The sequence below is a fragment of the Bradysia coprophila genome, unplaced genomic scaffold (assembly GCF_014529535.1).
Source record: "Bradysia coprophila strain Holo2 unplaced genomic scaffold, BU_Bcop_v1 contig_232, whole genome shotgun sequence".
NCBI classification, from domain to species: domain Eukaryota; kingdom Metazoa; phylum Arthropoda; class Insecta; order Diptera; family Sciaridae; genus Bradysia; species Bradysia coprophila.
Genome location: NW_023503493.1, coordinates 16,795,292 through 16,808,211, shown reverse-complemented (window position 1 = coordinate 16,808,211; position 12,920 = coordinate 16,795,292). Strand labels below are relative to the sequence as shown.

General features: G+C 32.7%; 1 protein-coding gene across 6 annotated transcripts in view; it reads right to left on the bottom strand.

Moving 5' to 3' along the window:
- Nucleotides 1-12,920, bottom strand: part of LOC119077027 (neuronal acetylcholine receptor subunit alpha-7-like) — a 52,903-nt gene that overhangs the window by 6,377 nt on the left and 33,606 nt on the right. For all 6 annotated transcript variants that reach the window (XR_005087733.1, XM_037184142.1, XM_037184141.1 and 3 more), the window contains exons 7-11: nt 9,588-9,782; nt 5,138-5,224; nt 3,585-3,694; nt 356-627; nt 158-275 (exon numbers count right to left, since the gene is read on the bottom strand). Coding sequence is in view for 5 of the 6 variants with exons in the window: in XM_037184142.1 (XP_037040037.1) it covers nt 158-275; nt 356-627; nt 3,585-3,694; nt 5,138-5,224; nt 9,588-9,782 (782 nt within the window). In the remaining variant the exon portion in view is untranslated. The remainder of the gene's footprint in view (nt 1-157; nt 276-355; nt 628-3,584; nt 3,695-5,137; nt 5,225-9,587; nt 9,783-12,920) is intronic.

Below are 12,920 nucleotides of genomic sequence, written 5' to 3'. Positions count from 1 at the left end.
GATTTAGAGAGATATTTTTTTTTTGTTTTCCATATAAAAGCGTCGAGAAGATAAATCGACGTTCGTTTTTATTATAATTGAACGTCCGATTGTCCAGATGGGAATAATGTGAATATCTGAAAATATTTTTCCGACAAAAAAAAATGTCTCGTCTCACCTGATCTGTGATGTATCGAATCTCTTTTAGTATTAAAGATAACTCATAGTCAGCAGATGACTTTATACACGCATGCGGTGCTATTGCATCTGGTATTCTATTGCCGTCATCACCTGGCCTGCAATGACAAAACATAAAATTGTGTTATATATCTGGTGGGGGAGCAATTGCTCAACATCATAAAATTAATTAATTTACCCAAAAACCGTTCGAAAATACGCTGGATTCGGTGGCAGTGTACCTCCAGGAGTTAATGGTCTACAATTATGTCGGAAATCGTCGTCAATATCAAGTACATTCGCTAATAATGACTTGGACGACCGTTCCTTTAATTCGACGTCAGTTAAAATATGCTGTTTTCGTTCCGAATTATCTGAACATGGCGTTGGTGGATATTCCATTGAATAAGTTCGGCCGGGTCGTTTCATACGTAATATGCACGGTAGCCAATACAGAAATACCACTTTGACCTATGCGAAAACGAAAGGTTTGTTCATTAGATTTTGGTATATAATTTCGCTAAACCTTATGAAGTTGATATATTTGATTATGCATTCGTCCATTCTAGTTATTCAGTCTTATGGAAATTAAAAACAGAAAATTTCAATTGTTCGAATCAGTGATGACAATTGAAAATTATTACCGTCACGGTATAGTGTGTCGAACTCAAAATAGAAAATAATGAACAATTTCTGTCGGACGTTAATTTAAATTTAATTCAATTCAAGAGATGATTATAGAACTGGTGAGCCGGTCATAAATTACATAATGCATAAATGAATATTCTAGCTGTTTGATTTATCCGATGCATCGCAAATATCCAACCATTTTCCCATTTCTTTTTCAAACTTTCTAGACGTTCGAATATCGAATTTTTTTATTAGTTGAAACCCTACCTCCGCCAACATCTTCCTACTTAAAATTAAATTTTCTGTTTTCAAATTGATTTGTACCGATATAAGCATATAAATCGATGTTTTATGCTTGTTAAAAACTGCTTTCACGGTGCTGAGAACATTGCACTTGAACGAGTAGTACCCATGTCACTTAACACCAGATGGTGTAGAAATTGAAAGAAAGTTTATTTCAAATCACTTGATGGGTTGTTAAGCGTCAATCTATATACGAAATGGAAATAACTATCAACATTCAATTCAAAGGCTGAATTGAGTCATTAAAATATCTCGTCGATTTTATGTTTTTAGTTACAGATAACTGCACAGAAACCACATAAACTGCACAAAATTGAAGAGGAAGAACGGGTAACAATTTTTTTTATGGGGTAATCGCTGAACATATTCAACAATCTCATCGAAATATTCCTTCTTCGTTATTCAATAAAAAAAAATTAATTTGTGAATTTACATATATGAGTATCGACAAGAACGTTTTGGGTTATTTCATGGAACGGAATATTACACAGATCTAGAAGGATATTGAAACGGAGCACATGCAAGAGCTTTTTTGTTGCAAATATTTGGTTTACAAATTGAATTATGAAGGAAATGATTAAAGTTTGGTGGTATTATGTTAGTTAGAGGCTCCGACTCGCTTGTTACACTAAACTTTTGTCGGCTTATTCAGAACTATGTTACACAAGGTACAGTGTCCTAGATTACAAAACATTGAGAACCAGCCGTATGTGTTCATGAGTTAGGTACGCCTTTCTTTTGATTAAATCGCATATTTGCAGTCGTAGTTAGATAATTCTGGAGATTTGTCCAGTGTCAAACTTAAGGTTTTTTACTACTGGAGGATTTAGTACGAAAGGGCGAAAATTTGGAAAATTTAGAAGAAAATATTCGTATTTTGGGTGTTAGGGCTAAAAGCTCAGAACAAAAGAGATGTGTGGGTGTAATGAGCAAAAAAATCTTGACTAAAAATGCGTTTACGATGGAACATTTCCTTATATTGAAGGTTGATATTTACGACAATGTCCTTCCAACAAAACGATTTAACGTACTACGCTGCAAAAATTGAAACAATTGAAAATACTTTTAAAATAAGAATTGAGATGGTTCAAGTTCACAAAAGAAGGAATGTCGTTCCGCACTTTTCCTCTCCTTATTAATTTTACGAATATTTATATACACTTTGACTATAGACAGAAGTCTGGCGTTCAGCCAAGGAAATAAGAACTAGTCACTGGCGAGGTCACTGGTTAACTATATAAAGTTCAATTGACTGGATTGTTCACGTTGATGAATTAATTTGTTTTACTTGCAGCATACCTGTTCTCTAAAACAATCTGGGCCCCTCAATTCGTTTTGTATAAAAAATGCATGCAAAATTGAGATATGGTAGGCAGACGAAATTTTCAAAAGCGTATCGATTTGAAGCTTACAATGATAAAATCAATTTTGAAAAAATGAGAATTTCATGTTAGTCAGGCGCTTGGGAAACTGGAGCACCGAGCGTTGGGGGACTTATCTAAGCGACTGGTTCACTTTTCCGTCCAAACAATGTATCTTAGTTTTCGTTAGTTTTTGTTACCGTCAACAAAGTTTCTTTAGCTATGGGCCTGTTTTACGGTCCAAGGGTTTATCCTCATCTACGGAAAATCATATCCGAAAACAGAACAGAACACCCATTTTCAAAGCATTTATTTTCGTTCCGTTATAATGCCGTATGCAACACTAATCAGCTAGTTTACGTGAAAGGATACACCAATTGTGTCTCATCCAATATGATGATTAATCTCCATCTCTCCGGCCTAAAAGCTTACAGTACAAATAATGTGAAAAGGCACAGCATGGTATCGTACAAGTAAAAACCTTTCACTGCACACAGACATTACGTACTGCGGGTATGTTAGGCACATCTTTTTTTTTTGGCAGACACATTTTTCAGTTTGTCGTCTGCCCATTTATTGTTTTTTAATTTATTATGATAAAAGTATGCATGTGCTCATAATGTTGATGGCACAATATAATGTCGACAACCCGAAACCCCCTCCAGCATGATTATATAAGTTTGATCACAATGTACACATTATTAAGCTGCTCGTTATACGGTATATATGCATATAATGTGCCCGTAGACCAGAAATGCTAAATTTAGTTTGCCGAAAAATAATATTAGTTTTACACGAAAATAAAATGGGTCGACTGCATAACAAATATAACCTACATATCAAAACTGTTAGTCTACTAAATAAACTCCATTAATTTGTACATAAATTTCAATATAGTTGCATCGTATATGTATCGCATATATATGACTACATTTAATTGATAAAATAGCGCACAGCAGCAATATTCTACTCTAATGCGAAAAATTTATAAAAAAAAGAGATTGAATTTTTTATGTTATATATACTGCTGCTAGTTCTCCACCACGTCTCCGTAATGTTTCCCTTAACGCTAAGTACGATATTCTGTATATATATATATATATGCTAAAACGAATAAAAAAATAACCAACTTACCCAATCAGACATATCATGAGTGTCGGAATTTCGATGGTGGTAATTTAAAATTAATATCGTTGATACGACGGATGAGGCAACCATAAACATTATGCTGTTGAAATATGTTCCTGGTGCAGCGTAATATTGGTTTTTTACAACATGAACAAAAAATGAAAAGAATAATTGCATTAACGTTTTTGAAAAATGCCGATAGCGATATGGGACACAAAAAAAAGGGGAATAGTTTTTGTGCAGTGACACGCTTTTGAATGGTAAACTATCGATTTTATCGCACTAGTGCGAAATAATCTGTCGAATCATCCAAACGAATCGTGCAAATTTCTCATATTTTATTATATTGAGAACTAGTAAACTCCTCATCGAAAGAATTCACATACCGCGCAATTATTGGTTTATACCCAAACACGAATCGTATCGACAAATTCCACAGACGAAGCATCGTTTGTCTCATTGATAGGTACTCAACGTTCGGGTACAAAGTATTACTAGCTCGGTATAATTCGAAAGAAACCCCTTTTCGGGTTTTAAATAGAAAACTGATGCGATCAATGAAAGGTTACCGACATTTCGTAAAATTGAAATGTCAAGTAGGTCACATTTTTTCTCTCATACAAATGGACATTATTTTTAGTCACAGTCAGAGAAGGTGGGAAAATTTCTTTAATTTAATTTTTTTTGAAATTTTTAGGGGGTGTTTACTGTTTACGCCATAATTGTACGATAAAAAAACGAAACCCCTAACGAACACGGCTCTATTAATTGTTCAATGACTTCATGGCGATATTATAGTATGCCTGGCTAAATTTAGAGATTCGGAAAATTATTCTACACCAGTCCGTAATGGTCAATTATTTAGCTTACATTCCGCTTTTTTTACAGAACAGTTTATTTCTATGGGGCATATATCATTGCACAATACAGGAAAGCTAATAGGAGAGAGGAAAAGAAGAAGAAGAAGAAAAAATACAGTGAACGATAAAAAGCTTAGTCATTTCAGTAAATGGTCTTTAGGTACTCTTTAGGATAGATGAGAAACATAAATAAAAAGCTCCATTTTGTCAGTGAGCTGAAACATTTCGTTAGAATGTTTCAAAGTGACTCAGCTATTCGTATGACAAAGTTTAAATTTTCTTTTTATTTTTTTTTTTGTTTCTTTCGTCTTTCACCATATAACCACCAGTTCATTTATTATAAATTTTGTCAGTTTCCATCAATGAATGACGGTGGATAAGATTTCTTTTCTTTTGTTTCTGTCGAAATAAGAATGGATATAAGTTGGGGCATTGAGGAATTGAAGCGAATCGAAAATAATTCGATTTTTTTTTCTCTCTTCACAGTAATTGAGATGGGCTGTGATTTATGTCGAAGGACCTTTTGGGGCTAGTTTACACCATTCATAAAATTGTAAAACGAAAATCCATTCACAGGAAATGGAATCGATTTTTTTGCGGTTCAGTTCTATGTACCAGGGTTTATTTGGGAAATTAGCGATTTCCAAACGTTTTATTTATTTTCGATATATTAAAAGTTTTTTTTTAAATTCAATTTACCTAACAGTGGTACTGCATCCGATGTCGCCGGCATCGTTTCAGCAACCATATTCAGAAACACAGTCAACGATAGTAAAATTGTCACACCTGCAAAATGTTGATAAACGTAAATTTAGTGGTCCGGAAAATCTTGTATATTTTGCTGAAACTGAATAACACCGATTCGCATTACACACACAACAAGCATGCATTAATTAAATCATTTTGATGTCAGTCCGAACAGTATCAATATTAATCAAAGTCAATGTAGTATATTTCAGTCTGACCCATTTTCACATTTGCATTATTTTCTAATTTGAACAGCAGGACGGTAGTTATGTGAACTATTGTCCTAATTTTTTTTTGCCTAACTACAGTGGACACAAAATAAGTTTTATCATTTGATATCGATATTGTATCTATTCGTGTTACTTCAATAATTAAACGGTATAGTTTATTGATAAGGACTTCAGGAATAAACGACAAGTTCTGATTAATACGGTCTAGATACGGGAAAAGCATTCTGAAATCAATTTCTTGAAAATACGTAAATCAAATGAAGTAATAGATCCGACAGTCAAACTGCTCATGGAAAGCATATGAAAGTTTCTAATAGTAATTCTTATGGTAACAGTTTGTAAAAGGTTACCACTTAGCATCATACTGTGATTTTTAAGAGGTTATAAATGAAGTATGTTGTTATGCGTTCAGTTTTCTAGGGTGAATGTACAACATTGAGGATTTTTTTTGTCAAGTTAGCATAAGAACCTCCGAATTCAATTAGATTTGAAAAAAGTGACTTACTCAGCTCAGTTCTGCTTTAAAAAAAAACCTGTTTTTATAATTCCGTTGTTTATCATGTAAAGAAACAGCAACAAAAAATTCGAAAAAGGACCGCAGTCCATTAATTTATCAAATGTTATTTTTCATATTTTTTTCCTTGTTTGGGTTTCGGTTTCATGTTCCGCAAGTTGAGGGGAGATGTGATATGCGAAAATGAAACGTAATTTACATTTTATATGCAAAGTGTTATGACGAAAATGGCAAATTTTGTATTTTCAATCCGTTCATATATATCCGTTCATAGCTGGAAAATAATTTGAGATCATTAAAATGATGCGAGACTGGAAAATACTAGTAACTGCTCTGATGTTGCGTACACAAATTTACACAATATTCTACACAGGCTATATATTCTGTTATACATGCGTCAATTCCTAAGCATACGATTTTTATACAATTAAAGTTCCATTCGAACGTTGTATAGACACAAAGCTAACGTTCGTCTTCGTCCTTTGATTGTTACTCATTTAATATTTCGCGAAGTGGGAGACATCTAATCTACAACTTTTGTTTTTGAGCACTATTGTAGATGTAGACACCCAAAATCAGGAAATGTTTATAAGTCGGATGTCTAATATCGTGGAAGATCTAAAGTATTGTCAAAATGAGGGCATTAGTATCCCATGATAACGTATGAAATTTAAAAGTATTTCCTTTAATAGGGAGGGAAAATGGACTTTCCATCCTTAGGGGAAAACTGTTCCCTCCTTCGTAAAGGAAAACGTCATACCACACTCGGGAAATAATTTGATATTTCGTATCGCGATGAGTAAAAGTGTACGAGGGCTTTAGCTGGATACAAAACATCAAATTCCTTCCCTTGTATAGTAATATACTATTTTTTAATAATATAAAGAGTGTCTTTGAACTTTTTCTCGACGTTCTAGCGAAAAATTTCATTCATGCGATTGGACTATTTTGACATGAATTTAAATTTTCTGTGATGTGAAACTACTGAAGTACACTTCGAGTTCTTTTAGAGCTCAAAATCCACTGGCTGTACAACAAATGGTTTCCCCCGTGTGACGTGAAGGACGGACAAGCACGTACGCTCTCTGTCTATCAATGAGAACAATAACTATTAATAATAAATTGGAATGTGTTTAGAACTTCGACATAAGAGTTTTCATAGGACAACACAATCTTCTGACCTCACAAGTGCAAACTCAACGAGAAAAGAGGAAAAGTATACCAGTCTAGTAAAGTAAATGAAATTTGGAGTAGAAAGGGGAAATATGTAACTAAAAAAAAGTTTTATATTTTTCAAATTTCTGATATTTCAAAATTATCGGAAAGTGTATTGTATAATTTTGAAACTTGGTAAGAAATTCTTGTATCAAAATATAGAGGAAAAAAAAGCCCCATATATGCGCTTGAATGTAAAAATTTTCCCTTTAACGTGATTGCTTTTTCTTACAATGACACAAAAAAGGGAAAAAACAAAAAAGTTTATATTGTTTGTTAGGGATAAAAAATATATATTTCCCACAGAATATATACGGCGAGAGAAGAAATGGTGTTATTTATGCATGTTGTATAGTTGTATGTATACCATACCATACTCATATTGAATATAGAATAATGTATGTTTAAATTTAAATCTTTTTTCCTCTTCTTTTATGCTAAGAGAGAGACTTCACCGCATAAAGCTTATTATTTTGTCTTTTTTTTTCGTACAAAAGTTGATAGGGTTGGTAACTTATTCAATTGTTTAATTACATTATACCTACTATGGTATTAGACGATTGTATACGGGAATTTCATTTTATTTATTTTTTTACAATTCCGATGAGGTCTTTATATTCGGAATATATCCGATTTCCGTGGCATTGAAAATGGAAAATTAGGTTGATCGGTGTGCATGAAGAGAATAATTTTGCCTAAATTATAAAATTTACACAAGAAAAGATTTATGTCGTTTTCATTGTGTGAAACGCAAATCAAATAATCCGAATTTGTTTTAATTTTCAATGCGAAGAGAAGTCTCTATTCGTCTCAGTCCGATTTAATAGCTGAAAAACTGTAGTTGAATCCATGTCTTAGACATAATTTATTCGTCAATGTTTTATACAATCACAAGCGAAATATGGGTGTTTACTGAATGCTAAAGTTTTTATGTTCATTACAAGCGGCTCCTTTTATTTTTCGTTCTGAAGATCCTTACACATCTACAAATGCGTCGAGATTAACAACATATAAACCATTCCTATTTATTTAATAGTGACTTGTTCCGTAGATTCCAATGTTCTCATTGATTTGGCCGTGATGATACTTCCATGCATTTTGTAACGAATGAAAACAACTAAACAGGAAATGATCGAACGAAAGAAAATCTAAAACAAAAACCCTTTTGAAGAATATTTACATCGATGAATTTTTTTTAAATTCAACCCAATTCATGTTATTCATACCGCAATGTATTACACATACGATATCAACATTGTGACACATATACGACATATATTATATGTAAAGTTGTCTTAACATTGTACAGGTTATCGTGTGATAACGCATATGGATTGAATAAGAAGAATTGGATTGAAATTGTTGGTTCCTTTATTTCTCCAGCAGTATTCTACTTTCCTTACGAGTGAAAATATACAGACATGTACGTGGCAAACAATTAACTCAGTAGGTACCTTCCTCAATCTGGAAAAAAATAGGACGCCGAGAACGTGATTGGCGCTAAATTTATTGTCGGTGTGTCGTTTGTTGGCATTAAGAAATTTGTTTAGAAAAGTCGTATAGTCGTTAAGGACTAACGCCCATCTCACGGAAATATTAATCCAATGAACATGTGAGTTGCTTTTCCAATATGAAACTCATCCACAGGTTATAATCTTAACCACTTCTAATCTAATACATTTCTTGGTGTTTTATCGTAACGATAGAGGGTCTATCAAGTCGACGAAATAATTCTTCCCCTCAAAAGACGTTTGAGTAAAGAAAATCTAAAATTGATTAACTAATTTTCCTGCAAATTCTACACACACACATATGACTATCCGTTAAACCTTCTATTTCAAGCTTGATTAGATAATGATTTAATGAAAACGAAAAAAAAAACTTACATTTCCATATATCGATTAAAACATAAAAGCTGACATCAAAATGAGCATAAATTTTCAACTAAATTAAATATTAGACGGTTTAAACGTGCGCGTATTTGAGTGGATTCACTTAACTACGTTGTTATTTATTGTATATTATACCTATGTTTGTGCATTACAAAGCATATCTCCGATGTTTAACAATTTTGTATTCCAGTACAAGAAAATCGTTCGTTCGAAATGTTCTTTCTCATTATAAATATGTAACAATTCTTAGAAATATTTCCTTGCCGGATACACATCTCACATGGGAAAAAAATCGATACTAAGACGAAAACTAAACTCAATTGGTGAAATGATCTACAATCCGTTTCGACAATTATACCATACCGTTACACACACAGTTTTCATTTCAGAATAATATTTACACAATTAAACGTATATTAAACATTAAACTACACAAATGGCTTACCTTTTACACAATTAATACACATTAAACACCAATAAAAACAAAACAGACAAAAAAGAAACAAAAAATCAAATATTTTCAAACAAAATGAAATCAATGCCATTTTTACCGAGTGATAATTTTTCCCCCGAGTCCGGTGGCAGTGCAAATCCTAGTAGCGCCATTGATGCAATTAAAACGCAAGGAACGATTAAATTAAAAAAGTAGTACAGTGTTCGGCGACGAATTATAATCGAAAATGTTATATCTATGTACGGTTCCGGGCAGCAATTGTAATAAATTTCATTACGTTTTCCTGGCACAGCTGGTTATTTTTTTTTGTTTTTTTCGAAATTTATTTAACGTTGAAAGATGGATTGATGAAACGAAAATAAAAAGAGAAAAGAAAATTTTCATTAGTTACGTCTTTATCGTCTGGGTGTTCTGTATGGGTAGCATAAAAAAATATTTCATTAAAGTTTATTGTTCTAGTTTTTCTTGTAATTGTGAAATTAATAAAAAAAAAATTATTTCAAAGACGAGTTCATTTTTCGTTGTTGATTTCTCATACAATTTTTTTGTTCGCTTTTTTTTATTATATATGCCCTAGCTGTTGTTCTCTTTTATATATATATATTTATATATATAGCTATACCGAATCCACCGCTATACTTCATTATCGCTTTCCTTTTTACGGGTTATTTCCTGAAATTTTTTATTTTTTAGTCAACAATTAAATAGCTTCAGGTGCAATTCTTCAATTAAATCGTGCCATTCGCCTCATTCGCTATAATACCATGACATAATGCAGTTGAAGAGTTTTGTATATATATTTACGCAGTGCAAAAGAATTAAAGAAGAAGAAAAACTACTACGAAAAGTAAACGTTGTGGATGGCTATAAACCTCTGACGACTATTATAATGCATACAAAAATATATCGTAATATGTGAAGCAATTTGCAAAGTTTGCCTGATAAAAAATGCATTTTTTTTTTTTGAAAAGCAGAAAGCTCTTAATTATTTGTTATTACTGTTATAAAAATCCAGTATGGCGAAACATCTGTATAGTAAAGCAGATAACTACCGTTCATAATTTCACCTGCGGGACTGCTGTGGTTGAAGGGATAAAAAAGTTAAATGCATTTTTTGACGCAGACACATGCCCTCAAAGGAATGCTGTCTGAATATGACTGAGGGAAATTTAAAGCGAAATCCATCCAAACTTTTAATTTTCTTGTGTAAATTTAGCACAGCCGATTAATCATGGATGATTGCATCTGCATTAAGAAGAGATAACATTAAGCTTGCACAACAATTCGGACAGATATTTGATTTGGTAACGGAAAAGACGACAAAGATAGGCAATAAGCTCGGGCTAAAACTGATTTGTAATAGCAAAATGAATGTTAAAACTAAAGAAGACTTTGAATCATTCTGTTTAAAATGCCTAGATCAAGCGAAGTAAAACATTCAATAATTACATTGACTTGCCGTCAATGATAGATTAAAACGAAAAAATTAGATTAAAAGCATGGCAAAATGCAAAGCTTGAACTACTTGTTAACCAAATTGTCTCTGTAATTTTATGACGTCCACACCGGAGCCTATTTTTAAGAATCTGTTTTTTTTATTTAGTTTTAGGAATTTTTAAGAATTTTAGGAATTATTTAGGACATTTTGGTATTTTTAGGAAACAAATTATCAAAAATGGGCTCTGATGTTATTTTCGACATACTCTGTGATTAACCCTATGATTTGAGTGAGCGTTATGTTGTTAATCTTTCTAATAAGAGCCCATCCGTTCTAACTAGCCGTTTGCGTTAAGTTCCTCACTTGGAAAATAACGTGTTTGTCTGAAAAGACATTTCGAACCGCATACATCTTGTTTCGCTATATTTGAAGTGTCCGATGTTATGCCACGGAATTCTCTTAAAGGTGTATGGGGTGGATGCAGTTGCTAGAGAGCTGCTGTGCTATATAGCTCGAAAGATCGACTTAAAACAAAGCAACAGTACGGAAATCGGATAACGATTTGAAAAACATTGCTATTTTCCCGACGGACTAACTTTTCCATGAAAATGTTAAGTTAGTTGGAACTGAACAGAGGAGTCATGGACATTTATTATTTCGATGGTAACAATTTATCGAAGTGAAAATCAACGGAATCTCTTGAAATACGAAAATCTCTGAACAAAAAACTATATATTTTATAGTGCAAGAAAGTGTTGATTCATGTAAAATAAGAATGCTGTTCGGGTGCTTTGTGTTCAATTAAATATGCAAAATATGTACACGGCACGTACACAGGCAAAAATATTTTTACGAGTGTTTTCTGTAAGAATCAGAATTCCATTACTTAAGGGAAAAAAACGCATTACTTCTGCTGTTACAAACGTAACAAAGGATAGATGATTTTTCACGTAGTATTTTAAGAGCTTTAAGTAAAATGCTTTCACAATAATTAATATTCAACTTCTGCATAAATATTTTTAAAAGTTAGCACGGAGATAGACTGTCGAGTAAAATTGACGGTGCATGGAATTGCGCGTAATTTCGATTGAAACGGTTGACAATTCGTGCAGCATGGAAAAGTCACAAAATTTTCTGTTTTTAAAAGGGAAACTCTTCAACCCGTGTATTGGTAATAAAATACTAACAATGTCTTCATTCACATACGGCTTCTTTTGGTTCAATGTGTTCGCATTCCTAAGCAGTAAATACAAGCAAGGTAAATATCGAATTTTCTTGTTTCATTTTCTTCTAAAAACTTAACGCACACCTATCTTACTACTGTTATTAAACTATTTTTCAGTCTATAAATGATTCGATGATTGATTGCAACTATTTGAGAATAGATATGCATGAAACGAAAAAAAATCATTTGAAAAATATCTTTTTGAGACGGTTAGTGCATAACTCTTCTCATTTAAAGCCATACTTTTTTGTTGCTGGAACAATGATCGATACTTTAAGCTAGTTACCAGTTACCATAGCTTTTATGTCTTTTCTTTTCAGTGCCGTAGCAACAAATCAAATTCAGGGTGGGTCTGACCCATATGATTATTGATTAGAAGGATGTGAAACATTACATATATTAATGTAGTCCCAAATGATAGTTCAAAGAGAATGTCACTGTATCACTTACTTAATTGAAATCATTAAAATTGTTCGCTATATCCGAACTATTCCAACAAAATATATATCATCGGCAATTACATTTTACCTTCAGCATTAATCACAATCAGCAATCACTTTGAGATTACAAGACAATTTTGACTATTGCAACGATTTGTGAAAGAATCATAAAACTTACTGACATATTTTTGGCCAAGACATTCTTTAAATCAATTTTTCACCATGAAGCCATGATGGCTCATTTTTGGTCAAATGGAGAAAAATGTAGACCACAACCAGATCTACATTTTTCTCCATTCGGCCAAAAATGAGCCAACATGGTTTCAT